Raw genomic sequence first — 27989 nt, 5'->3', positions numbered from 1 at the left:
CTACTAAATGTGGCACTGTCCAATAGTAACCTAACGTCCACAACACTTGATTAACACAATCGTTATACTACAATACACTAGTCGTCCTCTTCGCTTCCCATGTCTGACTCCGGCATCACAACGTCGACCAGGTCTCCGTCATCCACGCCCTCGCCATCCTTACCTTTTCCACGTCTTTGCTGGCCCCGCCATAATTCGGTGAGCTGCTCCGTGCTAGTTGCATCTTCGATCGCCTTGTCATCACGGACGCGAATGAAGCGGGGAAAACGCAAACTTAACCCACGCGTTGCGGAGGCAGATCCCAAAGAAGCTACCGATACAGGGCTTATTGTTATGCTATAATCAAGTTAGCTGGAGCCAAATAGAGAAAGAGATGCAGCTTGGAAGGGAAGGCTACAAAAACGGAGCGAGATCTACTGTGGACTCACTCTGCCCCCCTGACCTCCCATACATGTATAGGCCTGAAGTACATGTCAGGCCTAAAGCCTAAACGGATTAATTAATAGATCACGTCAGAGGTCTCGGCCATGCTTGGGAGGACGGTCCAATGAAAGGCGTCGCACGAACCTCCCATTTCGCTTTCCCACCTTGGCACGGGCGAACAGTTCTCGGTGTCCTCTGCGTATTCGGCTTTCATCGACTATCCAAGACAATCACCGGGTCAGCTCGGTGCAACTACACCACATGTTGCGGGCTCAGCGGACCGCCTGGTACCCTCGGGCCAGCGCTCACCTTGTAAAACGCATCAGAGAACCCTGTTTTAGGGATTGGAAGGGCGGCTCAGCATGACAAAATGGTACAATAGATTCTCCGCGGCGTACCTGACATACACTTGCATAGAGCGACAAGTCGCCCGGACTCGGCATCTCTAACGGCAAGCAGAATTGGACTCCACCACCCGGCCTTGCGTCCATTCCCATACCATGCACCCACGGGTACGAGATCCAGACTGTCACCGACGCTCTCGACGTAGTCCTTCTTGAGCTTAAGCCACGCGGAAGTCCGCTTATCTAGGAGAGAAAAGAAGCAGGTGATCAGCGACGTGGCCCGGCGGCGCATAATTGCTAACCGACCTGGTTCGTAAGTGGCGGGCAAAGGCTTCTTCCTGCCTTTCTCCTTCTCCGCTCCGTCGGTAGCTTCGACCTCTGTGTTGTCCAGAAGCTTTCGGCCGGGGCATAGTAAATTGATACAGCCGTCAGCTGAGCAGGCTGATTGAGTTTATTCACCTTTATCATGAGACCTTCTGAGCTGCTCTCTACCGCCCGTTGCCAAAATTCTTCTATTGCTTCCCTGCCAGTTGTGCTCTCACAACTATCGACGTGGTCCAACCGAGCGAACCGCGAATCCTCTGGAACGAAAGGTGGGAAGCACTCTCGAAGTCTCTCCCGCCGTTCCCGGAAAGGGTGCTCAAGAAAGGGCTGATGACGGTGTTAAAGTGTTGCCAACAACATGACGAGAAGAGATGCTACTTACCTTATCGTTCAAATACATAAGGTCAAACAAGTAGACGCAAACAGATATCTTAATATCGCCTAGTGTGACGTCCTTGCGTGCTCTGTTAGAAAGTTCTTGAAACGATCTGAGAACTCCCGTCTTTGGTTCTATCGCGACAATCTCCGAGTCTGTGATGAATGAAGACAAGTGTTCTGATCTCGAAAATATGTCGTAGACCAAGGATACGACGTCGGGGTACTGAAAAGATATTTTTATTTTCGACATAGAAACGCGTCACTAGCGTGCGTACTTTACTAGTCATATCCTCCAGGTGCCGCGAGAAAATTTTAACATCGATTTGTCCGTTTGCCATCCTCTTACCATGGATTTGAGCACGTTGCCCATCGTACTTGAACTCAGCCGTAAAGGGCTGGTTGTTGAGTCGCTCGTAAATTTCGTCCAAAGAACGAGTAGGTGAACCGAGAGTAGGATGTAGAGGTATACCTAAAGTCATGTTAGCAATGTCAGTGAGATACAAACATTCCCAAGGGGTACCTATGGTCAGTGGAACTCGGCCCGCCAGTCCGTTGAGTCCCCCGGAATTTATACCCTCGACTATATGATCGTAATTGGGATGTTGCACGTATATTCTACGAATGAGAGCTTCTGCATAGTTCCATTTAGCCACCAGTTGTTCACGAACGGGGTTGTCCTTCTTCTTGCCCTTTTGCGCTGCTGACGTGACGTCCGAAGATACAAGAGAGCTGTCGAAGTAAAGGGACTCAGTAGAATCTGCCACATCACTTGGTGGAGTAAGGACGACGGCCCGAGCCAAGGCGGTCAGAATGGATAGTCTGACCGCACCAACCCGAAGATTTAGACATAACGTTCGGACTAAGTATCTGCTTTCCTCGCCCTTGGCAGATACAAGAAGCTTTTCAGCGATGGACTGCTTTCGCTTCGTAGCACCTTCACCTTTGGTATGTGCAATCATCAGCAAAGAATCGTAGACGCCGGTGATCAAAAGCGGTTTATGAGCCACGAGAGTACGGACATTCGACTTGGCTTCAAACGCAACGTCGCCTGGATCACCAGACTTGACGTAGAGTTTCTTGAGGGCAGCCGGTGTCAAACCAGAGACATGTTGGATTGCCTTGGAGATGATGGATCCTCCCAAACCAAGCTCAAGTGGAGAATACGGAGGCGTCAGAGTATTAGACAGCAGGTACAGAGCCGGAAGGACGGAGTCAGTGTGGTGTCTTAGCAGGGTGCAGAGAACATTGGTCAGAACGTTGAGAATAATTATGCGTGACTTGGTGCCTGAGAGTGTTACGAGGCCGTGGACAAGGAAGGCGTATGGAGCAGGGGTGCCTGGCGGCCAAGGAACCTGGTCTACTGGATACGTCAAGGGATCGACGGACAGGTCCCCGTAGTCAACGCTATAATTACCAGCGTGTGGCTGTTTGCTCGAAAAAAGAGAGAGCGATCCATCGAGTGAGGACTTCTGATCGGGAGAAGCATACGTATCTTGTGCGTCTTCCTTGGGTACTGGTGACGCAGGGATACTGTCGTCGCCGTCATCTGGCAAAACTACGATGGGCATTGAAGCAGATGAGCCAGATGGGCCAGCGTTCATGTTCACCATAGCAGCATGCGCAGGGCGTTGGGTCGAGGATGCCTTTGACAGACTCCACTTCTCTTCAAGCCTTTGCATTTCAGAAACAGTGACGCCATCCTGCAGAGCCAGAGCCCTTGCGTACTCCTCATCAGTTTGTGGCGCGTTGTCAACTGCGGGGTGACCAATCGGTCTATCCTTCTTCCTTGTAGGCGTAGGTGTCGGTGAAGTAGGGACCGAGACTCTAGGTGAGCGAAAGAATGTTTCCAGAATGGCTTGGTCATTTGCTGGTCTGGTGCGCTTCTTACGCTTTGGAGTCGAAGGAGAGGGGTTGCTGCGTTTAGCCATCGCGATGTCTTTCTGATGGGTGTTCACATCAAGAAGAGGTCAGCAGCTGCCAAGCTTGCAACGTTTCACGAAAGTGAGTCTCACCTGTTTCGCGTGAACGCGTCACTCACACTGGCCGCCGTCGCAGAGAGTTCAACCTCCTTGTGGGGCTTCCTAATCCGGGAATTCGCGTCAATGTAATTGTAGGCCGATCTAATCTTGACGTTACTGGTCACGATCGGACCCCTCATTCGTCCCCAATGAATGGTCGACGTCAGCATAGGTATTATGTTCTGCAAGAAGATTAAAAATGATTGATGCATGTGTACACAAACAATATCTCGTCATCATATGACCTCTTCCGACTTCGCCATTCACCAGCTCATCCACTGCAGGATCACATCGAATCACTTTACACGAAGTACCGCATGACATCTGATAACATTCAGTCCAAACTTGCTTTCATGCCGAGCCATACTCGGAGCCATATCTGGCGAACTGGACAAACACAGTCCTGTACAGCGCTGCACGATTCAGATACCAATCACGTCGTATTCCTCGGAAAAATCCATGATCGGTGACTGGTAAGCTTAGGTCATGTTCCAAAGACAGAGCCAGAGGTTAACGACAGGTTGGTTGTCTTCCTAAAGCTCCACGACGAATAACCTGTTTTGTGCATGAAGCTGAAGATCTCTGACTGAGATGATTCAGCCGTTAGGTGCCGATGAAGAGTCCAGCCAGAACGATCTTCTACAGTCCAAGTCTGGTTGTATTGACGTGAGAGTCCGTCGACACAATCACCAATATGCAGCAGGCGCGTTTGCATGAGTTCTCACTAGAACCGGTGCCTGAAGAACCCTTGATTGCTCCAGCGACCCAAATGCATCAGCTTGTGAGATCCTTCGCGACTATATCCGAAAAAAGTTCTTTGTGGCTAGTCAGGCGGTTTCGGTGAGTTTCGGTCTCGTAGTCCATTAAGCGCCACGATGAGTCTGTTCACACTGACGTCTGACAAGGGAGCTAAATGAATGCTTGACTGCTGAGTGTGCAAAGCAAGTAGTCAGATTTTTAAATCTATGGCGATGGCCTACAAGACGATCCGTTCGAGTCTCGTTAGCCATAAAATTCGAATTCTGAACATGCGATAGTTGCCGACGAGAAGATCTCTAGATGTCGACTCGTTTCGTAGAACCAACTGTTTTTGCGGACCGAATTGCGTCTGGGAAAACTATGAAACTTCGATCATATCGGAAAGGCGAGGCTATGCCGCGCAGTTGTATCTGATAGGACCAACGAAGAACATATCTATAATCAGGTCGCTCTGCACGTACTGACCTGACACTGGTTGGCATGGGCGGAAGCAAATATCGGACGTTTTTAGAACGCCGGACTGGTGCGGGTAGCATTGAGGTCATAAGATCGCACAAGGGTCATGCCGCGATAGATGTTGACGATGTGCCACGAGAGGTTCGCTGAGTGTGTTTCACGCTTCCGAGATCGGAAGGCTGTACCTGGGATCTGGCGTTGTGGACGGAAGGCCGGGGCTTGGTGGAGACAGGAGACATCTCGCCAATACCTGCTAGGCCCAACTTTGGTTAGGCTGCACCAAGTCCAGAAAACCAGGTCAATGTAACCGTTGCCATCTAATATGACCGTCAGGTCACCCAGGCACCACAGAAGGACATCAAACCTCTTCCGGAAGAACAGCCAGAGCTTACGGGCATGTTTGCGCCGCCTCACCCTCTTTACCAAACTAACGCCCATCTATCGGAAGCGTAACCGACCGCCCCGAAAGCAATTTCTGCACAGGGAGTGAGCGGTTCCGAAATGGTTTATAATTATGTACCTGGATGCCCCAGATTCTGTTCCAACACCCAACCTCGCCCCGTTCAACTTGAGCCATGTCGGATCGGCGCAACTACAACTATCCCTCCGACGTCGTACCCAATCGTCCCGAATGGAACACTGTCAATGGCCAGCAACCCTCTCCCTACTCGTCCAGTCATTATTCAACGATGGACCAGACGTACACGATAGCGGCGCCACCACACCCTTCGGCACCACAATCAACCCACCCGTACGGACTGGCCAGCGTTCCCAGGGCCGCCGCACCGTATGCCGGAGGTGGTTATGTCTCGGCATCCCCGCCGTACAACATGTCTGTGCCTCCTTCGGGGTACGGCCAAGGACCTGCATATCCTGCTTCTCAGCAGCAGAGTTCGCGGTACCCGACTGGACAATCACCTCCCGACTCCCACATGTATTCTGGGCAGCAGCATAACCCGCTAGTGGGTAGCCCGCCACACTCGCAATCGCCATACGCCCGATCAAGTCCTGTCGCTGCCCCGGTGCAGTATCCGGCATCGCCAAGTCGGCCTTACTCTTGTGACATGTGCGCACTGTCCTTCAACCGTCAGCACGATCTGAAGCGTCATCGCGAAACTCACTCCGGAGAGAAGCCATTCTTGTGTAACGGCGGCTGCGGGAAGACATTCACCAGGAAGGACGCGTTGAAACGGCATCAGGTTGGCTTTGAGTTTTGAATGGGAGACTGCAGTAGCTAAATTGTTCTTCAGCTCGTCAAGCACTGTGGATACGAGGAAACACCGTGAAGTCACGACGCGCCCTGGCTTTCCTAATAGTATGATTAATTTGCTTTCGGTATGACAAAACATCGTCGTCTCGATACCTTTTTCTGTAGCCCGAGCAAGTACACTTACATTGATTTAATGCCTTACCCGCTCCGAGTTTAATTTGTTGTCAGCTTTCCCTTTCATATTGCAGATATAATATAGCATGTACATGTTGTAGTTTAGGAGCGTGCCCTGTATAGTATAGTTGAGACGCAAATTTTGATGATTTATGCGTAACTCTCACCGGTTGATGCCAACCTGATGCCTGCGCTCGAAGCGACACACTCTACTTGGAAGCTGGCTCTATCGTTCTTTCCAATATCCATGCGTTTTTTGGTTCTATCCTTTTGTAGTAATTCTCGTGCACACCCGTCTCTTTGAAGCCGTGACGCTCGTAAAAGCGTTTGGCTGTTTCATTAGACACCTGTACATGCAGGTAGATGCGAGTAATCTTTGGCTTGGTGTGCGACGCGGCAGCATCCAGGATGCGTTGAAGGCTTTGCGAGCCCAATGTTCGTGATCGGTACGGCTGGAACGATAGGAGATGTGAATCAGCCCCTCACAAGATGAGCGTTGTCGCATACCGCCAAAATGCCCATGGTCATAAGGTATAGACACTGTTCACCATCTTTGTCTTCTAGTTTACAGCAGATGTTTCCCACTGGTATATCGTTGTAATAGACTAGAACAAAGAAGCCACTATCATTCATGACCACCCCTAGCACGTTGAGAATTACGCACTCAATTGACAGAACTCCTCCACCTCTGGCCGTAGGATGTCTTGATAATACTTGTCGCTGTATCTGATTGGGAAAAGCACGGAATTGAGCTTCCGGACAGTTCCTAGATTGTTGGGAGTTAAAGACGCGAAAGAAACGCGTGAATTGGTAGAGGTCGACATGAATGGATGTGTGTATGGGGAGTGGTGTTGTCCAGTACCTAGCGATCGCCGGAGCATCCATCGACCACCCGTGGGAACATTTTCACTTATACAGTGCTAGAGCTCCTATTTTTTTCCCGAGTTGTTTCAGCCTGTTCATCTCGACTGAATTCATAGTGAGTAAATAGGTGGTCACTGGTCATGACATTCCCAAAATGCCTTTTCGTTCGAACTCACTTACAAGGTGAGCTCCGTGCACTGACATAGCACTCGTCAGACCATTAAGTACAGATAATCATATATAAAAAGTAAGCATCTCTTATTTACCCCATCGTCCATCCACCGAGGGCGACCTCCGTCACATCTACCATCGCCATGTACGCAAGTCACCTACTGCGCATGCAAGATATATGACAGCCTGGGTAAAGATAGAAGAACTTTTCTTCCTATCGAAATTGTGCTGTGTTGCTATGGAGCTAACTTTTCCAGTCCCATCCTTTTCCCAAGTCCTGGTCTCTCTGCTACCCAAAAAGCGGTTAGCAAGTCATATGTTCCCTCAATTTCCCTCCTTATGGTAGCATCTTCTCGTGCAGATCTAGACTTACGGTCAAGGCGGACTTCTTCTTACCGTTCGGAAGCTTCAAGGCGATACTTTTGTCCTTGTTCGATCCGTTTGACAAGTCCGGTTTTAACCAGTCATCCACTTGAGTCCCCAGTAGTGATAAGTCCATGTTGTACTCGTGTCACCGAAAGCTATTGGTCACAACATCTCTACGCTAGGTCAACTGACTCTCTCCGGTAGATATACTTCATCCCATAGCCAAGCAATGGAGCCTGGACCCCCACCCGACGCGGTCTACCCCTTGTCTGAGGCTGTTTCGTGTCATCTCTCAATCTATGAGCGTTTATTTCGTTCTCGCTCATTTCTTCCGAATTACTCGCGGATGGATCATAGTAGGTCGACACCTGATCCCCGGCGTACCTAGCCAGTTACTTTGGCGCCTAACATTCACCGGCATCGTATCGGGACCACATTGCAGGAACCAAATCTCAAAACTTATCCGCGAATACGGTTCATCCTTTGCATAGCCCATTGGCCCAACAAGCTTCCGGATATCCAAGAATGAACTCGCCTTACCCTCATAAGGATAAAGTAGCGTTGAACCTTGGACAGCGAATGTGGCCACCTGGTCCGGGAAGCATCTGAGGTGTACGCCGGACTCCCGAACCAGGAACTTGGAATCTTCATTGTGCTCTCATGGTAATCTTCGACATTCCTGGGACACAATGGGCTTCGAACATATCTCATCAAGCTTGGTGGCGCGCATTTCTGTTTTTGCGCCTGAAGCGGTCTATCCGTGGTCTCTCGTCATTTCCCAGTCGATCTCCTTGATTTGCAGAGAGTGGGCAACATGTCGCCACGCTTCCTTCAGCTCTAGATCCCACAACCAACATTGCAATCTGTCGGTCCGTCGTTACTCAAAAGAGTAGCATCTAGGAGGTTTCTGACCGGAAGGATGCCTCACTGGAGTAACTTTGGTCGACACGCACCAATGTCGGCGCCCGTATACTCACACACATTTCTCCTATAGATTTCGAGGTTACGTTATTAGGTTGTTGGCCGATGGATCATGCAGTGGCTTTCTGATATATCTCAATTCTGTCGGCGCGATACTGGGTGCTCAAGCGCAGTCCAAGAAGTTGTCCAGGTTGTATCCGGACGATCGGATTTCGACTTTCACCACCTCCTATGTTCCTGATCAAGCCAACGAACATCACTTATTGTGCCGTCAGCGACAAACGAGGGCACCTCGCTCAGATAATCGGCCTCTCATGTGCCAATGGGAGTCTCCCTTTACGCAGTGTCATCATTGTGCGTTGATTTCCACCTCCAATGCAGAGCAACTGTACACCAATAATGTATGTACGTCTCCTGTCTTCAAAGCCTTCCAACTTACACGCTTAAGCATCCCGATGACCATTCAGAATTTTTGCTGACATCCATTTTATCGTGACGTCTGCGCTTGTTGGTACGTTCGTGGATCTGGTCCGTCCCGACTATCTCCCCACTCTTTGGGGTAAGAAGCCCGCAAACACAGGATTTCACTAGAGTTGGGCGGATACACCTTTAGCTCCCCTTGGGTGTACAGCCCTGGCCGGCCCGACCGGTACCGTCCCGATATTTTGGCCTGGTCTGGCCAAAAACGTGAAGGCCAACGCAATCTCGTTCATTCTAAGTATAAGACCGCGAACTGTGTATGCACGCGAGGTCCAAAGGCGATAACAACGGGCATGAGATACGATGGGCTGCTCGCTATATACGCCTGCTTGATGACAAGCGCTCGTCTGTGCCACATGATACGGCTTTTCGTGCATTGATGCGCAGTGACAACAACGCAGCTCATCTCCAAGCTCGACGGATATACCAAGACTCGGCCGATGAAGGTACATTAACAATTAATTGCTAACTTTGATCCCCTCCTTCTTGTGGAACATACCGACGTGATTACCGATCCTGCTCTCGAAGTCGGGCCAGCGCTCATCCCGACCACTTTAACTTCTCGCTATTTGCGACCCCAGCTCACCTGCGCGTCTAATAACGCCCCCATGTTGGCATGTCACCTCCTGTCCTATAATGATGGTTTCTCTCACTGTTCTCAAGCTTCGTTCACCGCCGGTACGGCGTTTTCGGCCAGGCTTCGATATCGAAGTTCAGTTAGGTCACGGAAGAAGCCTGCGGCTGATGCGTTCACAGCCTCGAAGACGTGTTCACCCACAGCTACGAATAGATGAACTACGAATAGAAGTTCAAGACACCAGGCACACGGTACTCTCAGCGGACTCTTGTCGGAACGTTCCCGTGGAGTGCTCCGCTTCAATATGGGGGGTCACCGGTCTCCGGTCAAACTTTCAAGAAAGTTACGAAGGGACACCAACTTAATTCTTGGCTTGTTACGCCCAGTTGACTTGTACCACTAGCTCATGCCTGCATCCGAAGGGAGATTCTTACACTTCTCACCGCATGAATGGCATTCCGTGTTTAGGGTTACATGAGTGGGTGGCCGCTCGCCGTTCTCCGAACCAATAATTGAGGTAGCCTTGCGTCTCGCCGATTGTAGGTCAATTCTTCCGAGATACATGGCATTTTGTACGAGTGTATGTGAAGCAGGTAGGAGTACCAATGTAGATAAGTCTGAAATCAGAAAGAGAGGATATGCGAGCAAATGAGAGTTACTACTAGATATATCTTGAGAATAACCACGGGAAGACGGAAACAGATTCGAGGGACACGACTGCGGAACTAGAGGAAAGCCAAGTAAAGCGTCGTAAACGGGCGCAACTCCGAAATGTACGTAGGCGGTATTTCATGTCCAGACATCGGGTGTACTACATGTCAGAGCGAAGGATGGATCATTCAAACAGCGATTATTGGACAGGTGGGAGGACAAAGAAGATGACGACGGGGAAAAGCAAAGCAAAGCAACGAATGAAAGGTGCTGGGGATGATTACATGGTAAGGAAACATGACACGAGCGAAGTATATGGGGGAAAAGGTGGGTGTTTTCAGAGACGAGTACTTATGGTGAATGGCCTTCGTCAACCAAAGGGGGCGTTGGGTTTCCGCGTATGCTTGTGTGTTGTTCGCGGCCACGGACAAGACACGAAGTTTCGGCAGTCGATCAGAAGAGAAGCTGAGCCAGCCCCTCTACTCAGATGCATCGTTGTCTAAGCCATACATGCTATAGATTAGCACACACGGTGACGGACTCTCTTCAAAGCCCTGATAGATATTGCACTGCAAAGATGCATCACCAGACATATCCCATTGGTACAGGTGAGACCCTTACGTGTGTTATGATCCGGTAACCTTCGGAGGCCCATTCTTCCAGCCCCAAACCTCACCGATCCACCTTGACATGAGTACTTCTTTCTTCATGACGTTGATGATCCAAGGATGAGAAAGCATGTCCCGCGGAGTTGGCCGGTCATTGGCATCAATTGTGAGGCTGGGCAGTCATCAGAACGGTCAGCCGAAGTGCTCAGGAGTGGTGATTGGTCAATCCTCACGTTTGCCTTACGAAGTCTTTCATTTCATCGCTCCACCGAACGTCTTCATCATCTGAAAGTTGAGGAGGCTACGAATCACAGTCAGCATAGGTGCGAAGTCGCTTTTAATATGAATGAAGGAAACAATGTGCACTGCCGGCCGGGACACGGACCAAGCAACCATGTAGAATAATGAGATTAACGCACCTCTCCATTGGTTATATACACAAGGAGTTCAATGGAGGTGAGATCTTCGGGGAATGGATAGTGATTCTGGACAATCTCAAGTAGGGTGAGCCCTGTCGACCATACATCTGCACGAATTGAGTAGCTTTGGCCGCGAATACGCTCGGGCTGAAGTCTCAATGTTAACAGATGTATATTTGAAATACGCGAAAGAATGCAGCTCACAGCCATGTACAGAGATGTTCCGGTGAACGTGTTCACAATTGATCGCACAAGTTCGCCGGACACGCCAAAATCGCACAATTTAACAACACCCTCAGCGGTCATAAGGATGTTCGATGGCTTGATATCTCGATGGATGGTCTTGAGTGAATGTAGGTAAGCGAGACCTGATAAAACCTGAGAGATTTATTTGAGTATTCATAGCCCACACAAATGAGACTGTAGAAACGCACTCCCTCAGCTATTCTTCCAGCAACCTTCTCTCCTATCCTCGCGTTTCTAGCTTTGATACGCTCGCTTACGGCAGCAAGACTACCACCCTGGCAATACTCCATGAGGACATTGACCTCTGATGTTGAAGGGGACACATATGCGCCAAAGAATCGGATAATGTTGAAATGGTCGGCAGTGGAAGATATTGTTAACTCGCGCTTGAGCTGCTGGGGCGGAGCCTCGCGGGCCGTGATGGTCTTGCGAGCCATGACCTTGCCAGTCCGTTTGTCCTGCACTTTGAACACTGCGCCCCCATTTCCCTCACCGAGGCGAGAAAGCACTGCGAATACGTCGTCGGACCATTCGAGCGGCTGACCCTGGTGAATTTCATCTTTCGGGGAGTCGGCGTCATTGCTGGCATCGGAGTTGGCGCGGGTAACGTGTACGTTGATCTTGCGGACGCCATCGATAATGTTGTTTACTTCGTTGTCGACTTCCTCTTGACGAGGGGTGTTGATTCGAAGGATTGGGCGCACGGTCTTTAACTCTGGGCTCTCCTGGAGCTCAAGTGGCATGTTGGGTGGGCCTGCATAGTATTCCGTGTTCTGGGAGTCCTTTTCAGTCAAGGACAGCTTGAGGCTCGGGCGGCCGTTGCTAGATGCACTGGAGGCTCCAGCAGTGCGAGGCCTGAGAGGGCCGGGAGAGACGGAGAGAGGGGGCGGTGATGCAGAGGGAGCGAGGCCCAAGTGGTCAGAGGGCCGTCTGATCTGGAGGGGACGCGTCGGCTGAAGGTCGAGCTGGGGAAGGGGAGAGGAAGGGCGTATGGATCGTGGGCCGGCGGGACGAGGAGCAGAATGCATCGATGATAGCGTCGGTGCACTGACCGCTACTAGTACTAGCAAGTAGTGGTAAGCAGTTTAGTTACTGGTCAGTATCCCAACTATCATATATCAATCCCAGTATCACAAATGCGATTCCCTTGATCGCCATCCGACCCTGTAACCTGGTGACGGCCACTCTCGCTTTGCCATAATGCGTCACAGCCTTCCGTTATTGGAAGGCACTGTAGCCAAGTGGTTACGGCGTCACGTTTAGGTCAAGGCCGAGTCCGTGATGGGAAACCGCGCGAGTTCGAATCTCGTCAGTGTCATATTTTTCCCTCGGGCTCTTGGCAGTTTTTACCACGCGTCAGTAAAGGACCCGTCTATGTCACCGGATGTCACCATGTAGGATCTGGACGTAGTCAAATCCCATCAACAAGCTTCCCCCGCTCCCTTCACGACGTTCGCCCTTGTCCTGAGTGGCTTCCCTCTCGACTAGTCCATTTTCCCGTTGTATCGTCTCTCAGTGGCTCCTTTTCAACGTCACCATGACCAGCGATTCCAGTGAAGCGAGCTCGGAATGTGGCTCTGTCCCTTCTTCTTCCACTTCCCTCCAATCCTCAGAGACACCCCCGCCATCCCCAACAAAGCCCCGCCGTCCCCCTCCTGTTCCACGCCGCCTCGATAGCATTGGAGATGACCCTTCTCTTCTCGTCGGCAAGGTTCTCACTCGCCTCAGTCGCTCCGCTAACCACCCTGTGCTCACCCTCGACTTTGCTGACGACACCTCCTTCCAAATCCTTGTTGACGGTTACGATCCCATGCATCCGTATGTTTATTGTCCTCTTCTTCCTTGGTTGTCCACATATTAACTTATTCTCGCCATCTTATCTTACCGCACTTCGCTTGACGCCTTTCACGTAATGGTGTGCAGTGGCCTTCCCAAGTCCTTAGAGATGGATGCTGCCCTGCAAGCCCTTCTGGACACCGCCGGTACCTCTGGACAGGCACGGGTCAACTTTACGGTCAAAGCCTGTGCTTTGATCACTCTCACCGACAAGGCATTCCACTCTGACCGCTCCGCGACTGTCCGCCCTGCCGGCAAGTCCGAACAACGCTGGGACCAAAACCACACGGGTGTTGCGTTGCGTTTCGCTGAAGACGGAGGAGGTTGGCACTGCGTCTGGGCCACTCTCGCGGACTATGAAGACCAGTCTGATGTCTCAAACCGCACACAGAGCAAAGGTACGAAAGAGGAGAAGGCATCGTCCAAACCCAAAGACAGCAAGGATGAAGAGAGTTCTCCGTTCAAGGGCAGGGACAGGAAGAATAGCCAAAATCCAGCCCCAAAACCTCGGGACAGGAAGATATCTGAACCGTCACTCTCCCGCCCTGCGACGTGCGTCTTCCGGAGCTATGATGACGTCTACATCCGTAAACTCATCCGCACCCCTCACACCCCGCGCAAGCAACACAAGCCGAAGCAGCGTACTATAGGATCACTCGAAGATATCACAAAATGAGCAAGCTAGTGTTGCGTCACCACCACCGGGCAAGAGCCTACACCTGAAGGACAGTCAAGACTTCAGCACAACTCACCTATAAGCATAGACAGTGTTTACCCATTTACTCCATTTACCATTTTTGTGCTAGTATCTGGCATTCCACTCATCGCATCATCAAATCTCATTAGCATCTCTTTCATCTCATGTTCTATCTTACGTATCGTTATCTTTCTTCTATGATCTTCTTGCTGTACTGTTATCTGACTAGTGTGGTAGGACGTATCTCGTTGACACCAATGTGCTCGCTCTTATACCGCTGGCAGCCTCGCGCGTATACCAACTATATCGCTGTACGTTCCGTACTCGTAATCTACTAACCATCCTCCAGATGGGTTTCATGATCTTGGATAAAACTCCCTTCTGCCACGCCTGCTTTGCCTTGAATTGAAACCAGTCTCCAGCGCAGAATAAAATTGTGGTTTTATGTTCGCAGACATCGAATAGCTATGTTGCAATATGGAAATCTAAGGACCAGCGGATTTATCTTCAATGACCTTCGAGACGAATAGTAGGATTTATTGGCCGTATTTCGGCATCCTCCACTCTTAGGTGACGCTCAGCCGGCTATTAAAACTGGGTGGCGGCGGGTAGGGCTGACACGCACTGTCCCACCCGCACACGGCCATGACTGATGTCATGAAACCAGCAACTCGCCCGTCCTATATTGGACCCCGCTCTGCATTGAATGGGTCTCAGCGAGTCTGGACATTCAGTGGTAATTTTTTTCATACTTCTGGCTTTCAGCGTTCCAGCTAAAGATGTCTCCCCGACCTTTCGGATCCTCAATGCTGCCATAGTTAAGGCGGTGTAACCAAACACGCCTTCTAAACCAGCTCGGACGAGTTGTAAGGAACTTTTCCTCGCGTCATGATGTTTGTGTCTGAACGGCCGCTTAACTCGAGAGTTTCGCATCTCGCCCAGATTACAAGAACTTCATCTGGATTCTGGAGTTACTATGTTCCATGCGGAGGCCATAAGGTCTTGCCATCGCCACTACAGAAGTATAATCATGACGGCGAATTGATGATATAGGGACAACCCTCAAAGGCCGGTGCCTGAGTTGTGTCGGCTCAAATACGAGGTGACCATGACTGAGGGGGTCAGAGGACAAGTTATTCGGAGATTTCCAGTACACTCTGACAAGATCCACCAGCTCCAGCTAATAACGATGAAAGCAGGAAAACGACCGAGGATGAGGACGCTTAGTGTCCTGAAACCACGACCCCTGTGCCACGCAGTTTGAGCAAAATGCGGCCAAGTTTCACGGATACCGCGGCATTCAATGCACTGATACAGGGTCACCGGAAGATCATACCTCGGAGAGGCGAGTGTGCTTACTCCTATCGACAATACAACCCCTAGTCTTTCCAGAAGGCGCAAAGCTGACCAAACCCTAATCTACTGTATTTGTTTACCGCAGATCAAACGGAGTTTCAGTAATGGTGGACTCTGACGGCCGTCGTCGAACGGATAGACGAAATGAGAAAAAGTTGTGACTTTGCTGTATGTGTGTCCCGTTTCCACAAGCTTCAGAATTCCTTGATTTCAAGAACACATCACGGTAGTGGAATTTTAGACTGCGGTCGTTAGCACAGTATGGGCGACGGATGTCCAAACGGCCCATAACATATCTAGGACGTCCACAACTCTACCGTAAGAACAGACATAGGACAGATTTGGTATGCGCGCAAGCCAAGTTATTGTGTCCGGAGGAAACACCTTATCATCAGAACAGTTCTTGGTAGACTTTAACGACGAGGTGCAAGTGGCTCAGTTTGCCGAAAGAAACGATGACGTCGTCAAGTAGCCGAGTGGATGGTGTGAATATGAGTGAAGGCGCCTTTTTGTGAGTGGTAGGTATGCAATACCAGTGAAACTGCCATCAGTGGTCAACTGGGTTCAGAGTGAAAGACATTATTTTCTCCACGCGTCGAACGTGTGCATGTCTTCCTTACACTACACCTGGAAAGGGCTGAACGCGCGGTCAGGGCGAAGTCCGTATGATGTGTGATTTACCATGCGAACAGTCGGCACATTGAATATGCGACAGCGACCAAACGGGGAAGCTGGAAGGACAAGCCTTGTTGATACTGAACACGTACGTTAAATATGCAGAATAGTGATGCTGGATGGTCGAAATACAATACGTGTATCCAATGCCGCTCCATTGCCACAGCAGATAGTGTCAAGGACAAAGCAAGCGAAACGGAACTTGTCAACTCGACAGCATGCAGTACATAGGAACCGAAACGTCGACCGGGACCTTGGAAAAAGTTGTGTTTCTTATTCATTCATCATAGAGTTGGCGTTGAGTTCCCCACCTGCTACTGTGTACATGAGACATAATAGCTCCTTTTATGAAAGAACGCAATCCAGAAGGGTTTAGGCTTGACACGTTGGGGAGAGGGTCGTTCCACCAGGTTCCACCTGATGAGCCAAATGATGCTTACTGCCAGTATGCATCCCGCCGAGGCTGAGCCGCTGCAACGGCATCAGAAGAGAGCGTATCCGGCGGATCGACAAAGTTAATCGGCGTGGTTGAGTGCATCACTCCCAATTGGACAGCGATCTTGAGGCGAGCAGCGGTAGCGGCTTGTGCAACAAGCGGCTGTCGATCGTTGGTAGAAGTGGGCAGATCATTCTCGTTTAACCATAGGAGGTAAATTCGGGGATAAACCTCCGAAGTAGCGTGGATGATGTGTCTGATGTGGTTCGGAGAAGCTTAAAGAAAGCAAGAGGCCCTGTGACAAGCTGTCCATTCAAATACCACTGATACCGCACCGGCGGTCATTGCGAAACGGAATTGGCTGTCACTGTGATGCTAGGACACTTTAGCAGACTTTAGCTCCCTCCGTGGACTGCAACCGCATTACAGTAATGCGGCGCGATCACTGTTGATTCGAATCTAGTCAGCATCATGGGTGGTTGGAGCGTAGCGCACGCTGTATGTTACGAGATATTGCACTGATTATTTCGCATGGCGTTCACGTTTCAGTCACCACGCGTGTAGTCTCATGTCGTTGGACCCACCGGGGTTCGGTGCGAACGTGTAAGGGGTGACGGTGGTTTAGTATTGTCAACTGTTGTCATTGGAGTTGGTGCGGCTTTTATGACGACGTCGAGGGGCCGAGGCATTGGATTAGGGCGCGGCCAAGGTACGGTCTGCAGACGGCTTGGTCCGGCACGATGCTCCGAGGAGTCCTGGGAAAGTCAGTCCTGAAATTTCATATTAATAACCCAGAAGCCGTCCGCAGCGGCTGTCACGACTCAGGAAAACAAAATCAGCACACCAAGTTAACATCACCACGATATTAATATCCAATTGGGAGGTTTCCAACCCCGCGGCGGACGGACTTGCCTGCTCAGCCACCACATGTCAACGAAACACCTCGGATATGTTGAGGGGTTGGGAGTTGCTCCTCAGACGGTACTGGCACAAAATTTTAGTAGAATATTAGATAGGGGGACAAGTGAAACAGTCAGGAGTTTCTTTTCTTCAGTATAAAAATCCAACCTACGTTTAACGGAAAATCATTAACTGCTTCAGTCATTTCCCAATGAACCCATCTGATTGCCAGCAAACAACTGGACTCGGCAGGCGCCGAAAGTCGGTAAGAGAATCTAATTCACCATTGAGTCTTAGCTTGCTTGACTTGCCCTTCACAGTGCGGAAACGATGCGAGATATCGATCGGGTGGGGTACCGTCAAACGGGGAAGCAAGACAGATATCTCAAGCCCAGCGCCAATTTTTGGTAAAACCTCGTGAAATTCGTCAACCAACAGAATATATCCAAAGAACTTCGGTACGTCACCAGCAAAAACGGCTGCTCATTAATTTCCTTCAACGACGTCTCAGACTTTGCGCCATATCGATGGCTCAAGAAGTAACATCCTCGATGATGCTAGAAGCACACCGCGAGCCGGTGTTGCTAGGCGTGCGCGGGTCGTTCGCCACCGTCCACTTCCTCCACTTCCGTGCAATTCCACATCGACCGGGATAGGGGCTATTGCTATGCATCCTTCGATCAGCGATGGTAGCAGAAACGCGGACCAGGAGTATATACCAGAACGCGTCAACGACGTGACGGTGAAGACAAGAAGTCAAACGGGTAAACCCACTCGCGCGCATGCCATTGGAAGGCCCTCGTCTTCAACATGTTCCTCACGAACAAAAGAAGTAAGTCCATCATGGGGGATACATGAGCTCTAATCACTATGCTGATACGTCATCATTCTCAGGCTAAACCAAGTAGGAGTACGATGGGCGCGAAACTCACCCGTGAACCTTCTTCCAGATGCGTTCTGGATGGGCCGGCATTCTTTGCCTCTCTTGAGCTTGAGCTTGAACGTTCTTTCTGTGATACACCTGCTCCAGCCATGGAACACGTTGAACCCGAAATTCCGTGCCGCATTCGAGAGCTTTTACGCGTGGCGGCAACTATCCCGATTCGCCAGTTTCGAAAGGGGCCGGTCGTTCCCGTCATATCTAGAAACCTCCACAAAGACGTTCTTCAAGCATATGATGCACTACGCGAAGATACGGACGAGCCGTTTCAGTACCAGAATAACCTGAGGTCTTTGTCGTCGGATTCATTGCTCTCGATAAACTCCCCGCCGGATGATCGCGCGATCGAAGAAAGCTAAAAAGGCCGAGTGGTCAGGACATGTTGACGTGCTTCGCGAACCTGGCGGCGGATGAAACTTCGTCCGGTACCTACGTCCGGGTTCTGAGTGAAGCCAATCACGTCTCGCATGAAGACCAAGAATGGCTTTCACGGCACCTGGTCTGTGTTAGCTTGGTAGCTTGGTAATTGTAGAAAGGTTGAGACTTAAGACTAGTTCACATCTGGAATATAATGAAAAATGCGTCGATAAATAAGTATATTTTTGAACGTTGAGGTTGTGACGTGATGACACGCCGCCGCCGTGCGCAGTCGGCCAAACAGGTCTTCTGATTGAATCCAAATGTGCCATTCCGGGCGAATAGAAGTGAGATAAAAACGACGATCGGGATTCGTTTCCACACTGCGACTTTCTGATATATGATTCCAACACACCTACAACATGTGTCCAGAAGATGTCGAGGCTGGAGGAGCAGCTGGGCCAAGCTGCACATTCGTTCCGTCTTGTAGGCTGTGGATGAATGACATGGTGTCGATCACCTGTAAGCTTTGCCGCATGGAGCCTGAGCAAGGGCACCTTACTACCTATTTGTTACAATGACTCGTTGCCCTGGCGCCATGTTGGGCGCCCTTCCCTCGGACGAGGCTGCGACATGGTGGAGATTAGATACACAGGGGAATGGCACTGCGGGCAAAAGCGTTTATTATTGGATGGAGGTGTACGTGAAGGCCCCGATCCGTGGTTATGCTCTCTCGGGGACTTGAAAAGACTGTGGGGAATTTTACATACGTTTGTGGGCTTGAAGCTGGGGCGAGTGTGAGATCAATTGTCAACGGCGTTCACATGCATGGGTTCCTCATTACGATAGAGCGTCTTGTAGGGCATTGAACGGTCACGATGGAGCGGGATGGCATCGAAGCACCGATCTGATGAGTAAATTGTTTGTTAATGACAGTGGAGACTGTCAATGACTGTCGAGAAACTGCCCCGGCGCGGCCAGCCATGGTGCCAGTTGAGCACATCGTTGGACGACTTGATGGGGATGGGGACTGCAGGATGATCAGCCGCGTGCTGTTCGACGGGCACAGGTTCGCCCGACGACTACCTAATTTTGATACCCCGCCATCAATCAAACAGAAGAAAACGACGAAATTGCCCATGGAGGCCAAGAGCCGTCCTTAAAGGGAAAGTGATCTGCAAATATTGATAGAAAAATTAGGGCGTCTGGAATTTAGGGCCGACGGGGGTTATCCCAAGGTTGTCACACTGCCGGCTCCCCGCCATCATACAGACACCCTCCCGCACCCGAGCTCGAGAGGACGGGATATGAGCGGCCGCTGGGAACGAAGATGCTGTCCGGACATACGTACTGCGCCAGGCTGCGTCTTGCTGTTGCGCGTTTTCTTGCCTGCAGGACTTCTTTCTCCTGATTGCTCCCAGGTCCTTGCAACGTGCAGAGCCAGCATGATCTTTGGAAATAAGAATTAAATCCCCACCTTCCCTAAATGCAATTTGTTATACGGCCTGTTCGGAAATGTTACGACACCAGCGCGACCCTTAGATCTGAATTTAGTGATGCAACCCGATTTCCGGGTCCGTGACAATGGTGTTTCCGTCCATTTTTCACCCATCGACTTCTTGGACTTCCGCATCTATCAAACTCTACTCTATAAAGACGATGGGGGACCATCAACCCGTCCGTCTTCCTCCCATTCTCGATAATATGTCGGGCACCTTCGCCTAGTCAGTTCCCTCTCGCTACTCTCCCCACATGACGCGTCCGCTGACTGTCGACAACCTTCACAGCTCTTCTCCTAGCACTTACATTTCTCCTTCAAACTACTTTCCTCCCCAGCCTCACGAACACGCTCATTCTCAGCTCGTCGCGCCATCCTCTAGAGCGGCTGAGCCGCCTCAGCGCAAGCGTCCCAAGTACACCAGAAGCAAGACTGGCTGCCTCACGTGTCGCGTCAAGAAAATAAAGGTGCGCATCCGCCCCCCCGTCAGCACTCGCTTCGGTGGCTCACTACGCGCTTCATAGTGCGATGAGACCAAGCCTAATTGCATGAGGTGCACTCATGGTCAGCGAGACGTGCGTGCATCCCTTCGTCGGTGGCTTTTCCATCAGCTCATATATTGGCAGTGCACCTGGCCAGAGGGCGTACCGTCGAGGAAGAAGGGCTCTCCCCAGCAGTCGCGCAGAAGCAGCGCGGACGGCCGTCCCTCGACTGCAGATTCTAACAGCCTTTCCGAACCTTCAGCCCCGCCGACGCGTGATAATACCCCTCCAAGCCGAGGACAGCTGGAGCTGCCCCCAGTTGTCACTCGCCGGTCGAGGTAAGTTCTTGTGACCAACCATTAATTGCTGCCATCTGACTTTGACGAAGCGACCCGTTCGCCACGATCCCTCCTCTAACGACAGATTCTGATCTTTCTCGCCGTCAAATGTGAGTGTGGAAACCATATGAGCTCGTTAACACCCACTGACTATATGCACAGGCCTCCACCTGGATACTCATTACAGCATTCAAACTCGCACAATAATGTCCTAAATGTTATACCCGAACTGTCTTCATACCCATCCCAGCAACGTTACGACCCAGCTTACTCTAGTAATTCGCTTCAATCCTCCCGTCTCCCTAATGGCAACCACTCCCAGGCTCTTCCCCTTCGTCCCCTTGGTCACTCCGGATCGACTTCTTCAAGTCAGTGGGGACAACCACATCTCGTTCACTCCATCGACCCTATCGAGCCGTATGTGAGTACACCGGCGTCGAACTGGTCTTACAGGAGAAGCTGAATAGGCTTTTGGCGCATAGTTCCAAAGCATCCAAGAGAGGAACTTGGTGGGGCCTTTGTCCAGTGATCACCTTGCTAGATACCAGTGAATAATGATGATTCCATTTGTTTTTCCAAGATCCGTCATTATTGCGATAAATCCTTGAGCATCATTATGGCCGTCCCGTCTGAGAACCCAATTGTCGCAGCTAATATCCCTCTTGTACTCAACCAACCTCCGGGCGCTGACCCTCCGGCCGAAGCCTTACGACTGGCGCTTCTTGGTGTCGCGGCTATCCACCAATCTTTCCTCATGTCGCGAAGCGGGACGGCACACGGGGCCGAGCACATGCTTCGGGTTGCTCATTCCTATCGGATGAATTCAAAGCAACTCCTTGCCCAAGCTTGCATGACTCCCGCCGGCGCCCACAGTGACGCTTCTTTGGCTGCTTCTCTGGCCATTGCGCTTATGGACGTGAGTTCCTTCGCTTAACTGCTTGCGTGCGTGTTGATTCGGCTTGCCACGTTTTTAGATTTTCAATGGGGGTCGAAATTGGGCCAAAAACATGGATCTCGCTAAGACCCTTGTGAATGTTCGTGGGGGTCCAGCGGCTCTGCTGGCTCAGCGGTCGTCAACAGATGGTTTGCCAGCAGGCCCCATTCGCACGAGGTTGCTGCTGGAAATATTAGCTGTATACGATTTAGCAGGTGTGTCCTCGAATCTTGCTTCTTACATAAAACGGAAATTAAAAGTGGGCAGCGTGCCTGGCAAGCGGTGAAGAGCCGACAATCCTGAATGCAGCATCCGAGAGTTGGTGGTGCGTGTCTACTACGTACAGCACTACAATAGCTTTCATTAATGCTATTGCTGCAGGAGTCAGGATAATGAAGTGTCTTTCTCATATGCTGAGCAAGTGTTTGGCATGTCCCGCGGATTTATACCAGTCCTTGCCGAAGTCAGTACCACGTTTCTATCCCAGAACCGAACTAATATGGCTGTACACAAGGTTGTTACCTTCATTTCTCGTGCACTTCATGGGAGCGCTCGTATATCCGAGGTCGCGCAGGGAGGGGACAGTGAGGAGGCAGACTTGACTACAGAGTGCCATAGGTACTATAATGTTCTTGAAACATGGGTCGACGATCGTGATCATCAAATTTCGGCTCGCGTCCACACAGGGAACAATATATATAAGAAAACCGCGCAGGTTCGCCCGTTAACAGCATGTTATGATTTTCAATTACTCATTTTTTTTTCTTGCATTTTTTCAGATCTTGCTTTTGCGAGACGTGCTGAAAGCTTCTGCTACCGACCCTATAGTGAAGTCATGCAGCGATGCAATAGTATCCATGCTCGCCGAGTGTACCACCAGTAAGATGGGCGTCGAGTAGGTGCAAAGTATCGTCTCCGTTGTAGAATATGCTTACACTACTCCCAGTCTGATTTGGCCCGCAATAGTGGCATCATCCCATGCTTTTGGGTCGTCTCGCACACGAGCAACACGGATATTCTCGGAGTTCAGGTCGCAGTGTCAGTCAAAGGCTGGTTTACGTGTGCTGGGCTTCACTGCTAACTTTCTGGCAGGCTGCTTTGAGGTCGATTCAGCGGAACGGATTGTCCAAGAGGTTTGGTTCTCAAGTCACATATCGCTAGGTAAACTGACCCAAGGATGTAGGTATGGAGACGATTAGACGAAGGTCTTCCAAATGCGGACTGGCGATCCGTAATGAAAGACTCGCAGACGAGTCTTTTGCTGTTATAACAATGTACGTTTTATGGAGAGTTTTTACCACTTGCTCGTCTCTAGGATTGCTTTGGATGTCCCCCCTGGTGCATGCTTTCATTGAAGGTCACTTATATATGTCTACCTATAGCCTGCTTTATTGCGGGTAATGTATTTAATGATCTACTCGCATATTTATTCAAGATGAACAACGTCATTTGTCGACTAGCTGCAAGTTGGATCCCTAACTTGTGAGTGGATAGAGACATGCTTTCTGCTTTACTTAATCTCCGCGTCGCATGCTAACGGACCCTCCCTCCGAAGCTTTAGCCCTCTTCAGCCACGGCCCCGGCCGAAGTAATGGTGTGTGTGAGTACAAAGCGATGATCCGCACAAGCACAGGACAGCGAGCATCTGGACAACGTAGTAAACCCCAAACGCTCCTCGAGGTTCCCCAACTCTTCACGCCCTTACGCAACCACACGGCAATCCGCGGACGTCGCACGGCATTGAAGGGAAGAAGATTTTCTGGATATGTTGCTACCGTGTGGCTACCAACAGAGCCTTCCAAAAATTGGAGGTGCAGTACGTTATCCATCCCACGCCACGTTCGCCGCTCATGAATCGGCACTTAGGGAATACTTAATTCCTTGAGGATTGCACTAGTATTAGTTCGTACGTGATTCTGCCTCAATGAGGATGCCGACGCTCCATCTACCATCAGAAGTTGTTACATATTTCACGGTGCCAACGGCACTTGATAACAATTGGGCACGCACCATCCTCCGCACGAGAATAGGTTCTATGCGTGTGGCCGCCCTGGTTTGACGAGGTCCCAGTCTTCTGGTGCTATTTGCCGCTGAAATATTCACTGATCATCCAAACAAGTTAGTGAGCCCGTGCGATCTGAATTGAGCTCCTATTGTTCAAAGTGGCATAGCGCTGTTCTGTAGTGATGTCGATTACTCCATCGGTAACGCTGGCGCTGGCCATGAAGCAATCATAGATACCGCAAGCTGGTGACGACAAACACTGCAAGCTCAGAGCCAGCCCGTTTCTGATGTATTCTCCTGCCCTGGTAGCTTTCTTGTCACAATACACCCCTAAGCTACAGCCTACACCTAAGATGGAGTCGTTCTTTCTAAAGCCCAAAATGGGTTCTTAGATAATGCTGTGCACGTCGAAGCTGAGAAGCACAGGTCAGTTCGGAGTTTGCCTCCCAACGTTCCTCGAGTAAACCCCACGCAGCAGCAGATCGATCAGAACACACTACTGTAACTCACGATGGGTATGCATCGCAACACGCACGAACATGACTTATGAGAAACTCACGAAAGCCCTTGGGCTTTACAGCAACTGCAGAGATAGCCAATCTTAACGAACCTCACAAGCCGCACGAGAATGCGATAAAGGCTTTCAATGACGTTCTTGACAAGATCAAGGAGGACGTTATCACATCTCGTCACCGCTGGAACAAGCACGAGCCCAAGATGTGGTCTCGCGCTGGCCACCTGACCGACGCGCAGTTGACTTCGTTCACCATTGAGGAGCATCTCGTTGAGATCCGCAGCGGATACGTGAGTTACGGCACCATCATCTTTGGGAAGATCAAGCTCCCCGCTGTGAACGATGAGCTCGGTGAAGGATTCCTTCACGTTCGGTGAGTGGACCGTGTCCTGCTGATATGCGTTACTGTGCTGCTGATCGCTGATGGGCTTCTCCATTACCCACATATGTCCATTATCAGGATTCACGATCCGGTGAGCAAGGTTATTAGTTGACCAACGCAGTATATGTCACTAATTACGGTTTATAGGGTGAAGAACAGGTCTTGTTCCATTCCATCCACCACATTGAAGGAAAGAGGGATGAGGATGGTCATCCTCATCTGTGGCGTGCCATCATGACTGCGGATACCCCGCTCGAATTCTTTGAGCAATAAGCATGCCGGCAGCAGAAACAACGTTAGTACCTGTAAGATTACGCAGACATCTATATAATCTATAGCTAAGGAGTTGGATTGCGACATTTCGATTTGCCGACCTAGTGTAAACAGTGAGGCCTGTGAGGACTTGTATCTTGCTAGCAATTTATGATGTCACGAGCCCGAGACTTGTTGCGTCTGGCCGATGCGAAACGCGGAAGCTACCATCCGATCAGGCATTGTTGGGCTCAAGCAGCTCTACTGGGTATTTTGAAGGTAATACATGTACAGTCATTCTGTTAATCAAAGAAAAGTCAATCGTTCATATGAATAACGCGCAAAACTCGTTCTACACCCCCTCTCCATCATACCCGTAGCACTTAGCGAAAAGTAATGGAAGATGTACAAGAAAGAAAGGAGAAATAGGTCGAAAAAAAGGAATGAAAATGACATATCGCATGGGGTTGTGTTCAAAAAACCTTACGAGACTCTCACGAAGTCAGTTGACCAAGGGGGCGCATAGAACGAATCCCTAAGCGCTGAGATCGAGAGGCCATTGACATCCGATTCGTCGCCAAGCTGGTGAGGGACCATGATGCCGTATGACGCGAAGGGCTGTGTCGACTGAGCATAGAATACGTCCGCTGGCGCTTGCTTGCAATCAATAGCCTTGGATTCATGAGAAGCCAGGCCAAAGGCAGACGGCTGGGCGGGCGGCGGGGTCGAGTCATCCATAAACGTCATTTGGACTGTCCTGTCGCCACAGGAGCTCTCCGTCGACGTCGGCGAATAACTCAAGCCAGGCGTCGCGGGACTCCAAGGGACATATGACGATCCGACGGAAGAGGAGGCTATACCACTAGTCCAAGTCATATCAATTGGCGCCGCACCGGTGCTGATTTCTTGCGAGATAAGCCCAGCAGGGAACGTAGCATGCCTGGACAACAAACCCCTCGAAGGCGTATGCGTGTCAAACGCCCCGATGTCGTTTTCACTCTTGCACTTCGTAAGCTGGCGATTTTCGGAGGTAGTTTGCGCTGCAGGCAATTTACCCACCCAAAGTCGCCAGTCGAGAGCTTCACCGAGCGCCCGTTCGCATCTTCCGATCTCACGAGGAGGGAGGCCAGAAAGTTTGGCCCATGCACGGTTCGAGAAACAGCGATCTTGCATGAACTTGGAGGCAAGTATCAGTGCGGCCAAGAAGGCGCGTCGAGGGCAGAGAAGAGGCGAAGGCAGAGGGGGAAGAGGGGGTGGTGGGGCTGCATTCGAAACCTTGGGAGTTGGGACCGAAAGACCCATGTCCATTTCGACTTGACTGCCGTTGCCATCGAGCTCCAGAGCATCGACGCGCACAGTCTCGACCAAAGAATCGAGCGGATCAGTAGAGTTGCATCCAACGGGGGAGACGTCGCTGGCGACGTCCACCTCGCCTTGGATGATTCGACTAGCCAATTCCGGTTCGCCCCTGACACCTTGACCCGACTGTTCTTGCCGAACAAGCTCCGGAACCTTCGATCGAATGGCCTCGATGTAGCATAGTGCAGTCTGCAAAACCGTTCCCGAGGTGCGCGATCGCCTGAGAACTTCGTGGACGAAGGTCTTCATTGGGGTAAGGTTGCCAGTATTGGCCTGCGAGCTTGGCATGCATTGCAAGTGGGACCGACGCGGGAGCGCAAAGGGAGGTACGTTTGATGAAGTGACCGGCGAATATGAGGTGGTGGGGGAAATGGGGGATGGAAGTTGTGAGTTTATGAAGGCGTGTGCGGGGAGAGAGGCGCTCCCGCCCACAGCTTCGTGAGCGTGGGCGGGGCGCGGGGGGGAGGTGAGAAAAACGGGCGGAATGTCTTGAGGGTTCCATATGTCGCATATAGACTTTACTGCTTGATCTAGGGAGTGTGAATGGTCTCGAAGTTAGAAAGGTATACAAAGGGCTCACCAACTAAGCTGGAAGCATATCTGGACTTATGGAGATCCCTAACTTGACACTCCCGCGAAACTTGCGCGCGAGGGCGTTCAGGGGCACGGAGGGAGACAGGGGAGGGTGTAGACGAATATATGGAGGAGGCAGGAGTGGGGAGGTAGGCATTGTTGGAAGGAGATCGAGTGGTGATGGATGGAAGTGAAGCATAGTAGGGTTGCCAGCGAACCCGAGTGTGTGTGGATGGGTTGGAAGGTGCTCTCCCAAGATGGGGGAGCGAATGGGTTGTTGCGCGAGTAGACATAGAAAAAATGAGACTTAGAAAGATTAAACCAACAGAGAGAGACGGATGCTTGAGCCGATTATCTAAAATACGGTAAGACTACCTTTGAGGGACATTACTACAGTAAAATCGGATTCGACAGAAACAGAAGAGAAAGAAACAGCAGAGACGAGAATCGGGTTGGCTGAGCGGAGGGACGGGTGGGGAAAACGGTCGACCTGATAGCGGGTCATTGCGAGGGTGTTGAGTTAGAGGACGCCCAAAGTCGAAGTCGACTTTAGATCGTCCTAGGTGCTATAAAGTCTCTTTTGAGAGGACTTTATAGACTTTAAAACTTGTTTGTTGAAAGCCTGAGCGAGTACTTGTTTGCGTTCGGCGGGGAGGGGCAGCGGCTGGGAGAGAGAGGCTATATAGGAGAGTGGGGGCAGTACGAGGAGACACCAGGCGGAGGGCTGACTCGGGCGTTATATCGGAGTCACAGTCACTGGGTACACGTCGCCCCAGACACCCCAATTTCGGGGTCTCTCACCGACCAATGACTCCCCCGCCTCCGGTAAATTTTGTCCCTCACCGCCATGACGGCCAGTGACTCAACAGGTTGCGATGTCGTTTGAAGTTCGGCGACCATGCCGAACATCGTCGGCGATGTAATCGATCTCGCTCGTAGATTTCTCCTGTGACTCTCCTTGCGTCCACGCTTCCTTTATCTATAAATGACTCCTCCGGATCACGTCCTCTTACCATTAGCTTGCCAGCGCTTTGTTTTGCCTGATTCTCCCGCTCCAAGGCCACTCT

The 27989-nt window shown here is 50.8% G+C and overlaps 9 protein-coding genes and 1 non-coding gene across 10 annotated transcripts; 6 read left to right on the top strand and 4 right to left on the bottom strand.

The window, feature by feature from the left end:
* Window positions 1-77: 77 nt before the first annotated feature.
* On the bottom strand, window positions 78-3037 carry CONPUDRAFT_53008 (DNA ligase; the record flags this gene model as incomplete). Its single annotated transcript, XM_007768193.1, has 10 exons — window positions 78-336; window positions 429-486; window positions 568-640; window positions 733-755; window positions 822-1010; window positions 1074-1161; window positions 1227-1418; window positions 1474-1692; window positions 1745-1938; window positions 1990-3037. 10 exons carry the CDS (start codon window positions 3035-3037, stop codon window positions 78-80), a joined length of 2343 nt encoding a protein of 780 aa, XP_007766383.1.
* A 2240-nt stretch (window positions 3038-5277) lies between these two features.
* Window positions 5278-5988, top strand: CONPUDRAFT_152178 (uncharacterized protein; the record flags this gene model as incomplete). Its single annotated transcript, XM_007768791.1, has 2 exons — window positions 5278-5901; window positions 5953-5988. The coding sequence occupies 2 exons, from the start codon at window positions 5278-5280 to the stop codon at window positions 5986-5988; spliced, it is 660 nt and encodes a 219-aa protein (XP_007766981.1).
* Window positions 5989-6137: 149 nt separating this feature from the next.
* On the bottom strand, window positions 6138-6923 carry CONPUDRAFT_136280 (N-acetyltransferase NAT13). The gene is made up of 4 exons (XM_007768790.1): window positions 6751-6923; window positions 6594-6691; window positions 6254-6538; window positions 6138-6201 (listed from the first exon to the last, which is right to left on the bottom strand). Exons 1-3 carry the CDS (start codon window positions 6908-6910, stop codon window positions 6296-6298), a joined length of 501 nt encoding a protein of 166 aa, XP_007766980.1. The 5' UTR covers window positions 6911-6923; the 3' UTR covers window positions 6138-6201; window positions 6254-6295.
* Window positions 6924-10742: 3819 nt separating this feature from the next.
* CONPUDRAFT_52785 (kinase-like protein) lies at window positions 10743-12132 on the bottom strand (the record flags this gene model as incomplete). The annotated part of the gene is made up of 5 exons (XM_007768172.1): window positions 10743-10896; window positions 10958-11025; window positions 11144-11290; window positions 11348-11521; window positions 11578-12132. The coding sequence occupies 5 exons, from the start codon at window positions 12130-12132 to the stop codon at window positions 10743-10745; spliced, it is 1098 nt and encodes a 365-aa protein (XP_007766362.1).
* Window positions 12133-12616: 484 nt separating this feature from the next.
* Window positions 12617-12707, top strand: CONPUDRAFT_t48. Its single transcript has one exon. It is a non-coding gene; the product is annotated as a tRNA-Leu (tRNA).
* Window positions 12708-12926: 219 nt separating this feature from the next.
* On the top strand, window positions 12927-14344 carry CONPUDRAFT_143137 (uncharacterized protein; the record flags this gene model as incomplete). Its single annotated transcript, XM_007768789.1, has 2 exons — window positions 12927-13207; window positions 13313-14344. 2 exons carry the CDS (start codon window positions 12927-12929, stop codon window positions 13899-13901), a joined length of 870 nt encoding a protein of 289 aa, XP_007766979.1. The 3' UTR covers window positions 13902-14344.
* A 4819-nt stretch (window positions 14345-19163) lies between these two features.
* Window positions 19164-20035, top strand: CONPUDRAFT_71749 (uncharacterized protein; the record flags this gene model as incomplete). Its single annotated transcript, XM_007768270.1, has 4 exons — window positions 19164-19285; window positions 19448-19500; window positions 19523-19655; window positions 20008-20035. 4 exons carry the CDS (start codon window positions 19164-19166, stop codon window positions 20033-20035), a joined length of 336 nt encoding a protein of 111 aa, XP_007766460.1.
* Window positions 20036-20278: 243 nt separating this feature from the next.
* On the top strand, window positions 20279-23293 carry CONPUDRAFT_101759 (uncharacterized protein). The gene is made up of 16 exons (XM_007768788.1): window positions 20279-20310; window positions 20374-20551; window positions 20609-20659; window positions 20711-20904; window positions 20955-21014; window positions 21067-21325; window positions 21387-21413; window positions 21485-21820; window positions 21879-22053; window positions 22106-22163; window positions 22220-22301; window positions 22353-22553; window positions 22618-22733; window positions 22785-22876; window positions 22931-22971; window positions 23022-23293. The coding sequence occupies exons 1-16, from the start codon at window positions 20291-20293 to the stop codon at window positions 23106-23108; spliced, it is 1977 nt and encodes a 658-aa protein (XP_007766978.1). The 5' UTR covers window positions 20279-20290; the 3' UTR covers window positions 23109-23293.
* Window positions 23294-24388: 1095 nt separating this feature from the next.
* CONPUDRAFT_152173 (uncharacterized protein) lies at window positions 24389-25011 on the top strand (the record flags this gene model as incomplete). The annotated part of the gene is made up of 3 exons (XM_007768787.1): window positions 24389-24729; window positions 24817-24829; window positions 24886-25011. 3 exons carry the CDS (start codon window positions 24389-24391, stop codon window positions 25009-25011), a joined length of 480 nt encoding a protein of 159 aa, XP_007766977.1.
* A 223-nt stretch (window positions 25012-25234) lies between these two features.
* Window positions 25235-27671, bottom strand: CONPUDRAFT_143136 (uncharacterized protein). Its single transcript, XM_007768786.1, has 2 exons — window positions 26930-27671; window positions 25235-26879 (listed from the first exon to the last, which is right to left on the bottom strand). The coding sequence occupies exons 1-2, from the start codon at window positions 27213-27215 to the stop codon at window positions 25474-25476; spliced, it is 1692 nt and encodes a 563-aa protein (XP_007766976.1). The 5' UTR covers window positions 27216-27671; the 3' UTR covers window positions 25235-25473.
* Window positions 27672-27989: the final 318 nt, after the last annotated feature.

The sequence above is a fragment of the Coniophora puteana genome (genome assembly GCF_000271625.1).
Source record: "Coniophora puteana RWD-64-598 SS2 unplaced genomic scaffold CONPUscaffold_4, whole genome shotgun sequence".
In the NCBI taxonomy this organism is placed as follows: domain Eukaryota; kingdom Fungi; phylum Basidiomycota; class Agaricomycetes; order Boletales; family Coniophoraceae; genus Coniophora; species Coniophora puteana.
Note: the sequence above shows the minus strand (reverse complement) of the source record. Positions and strands in the feature narration are given on the sequence as shown.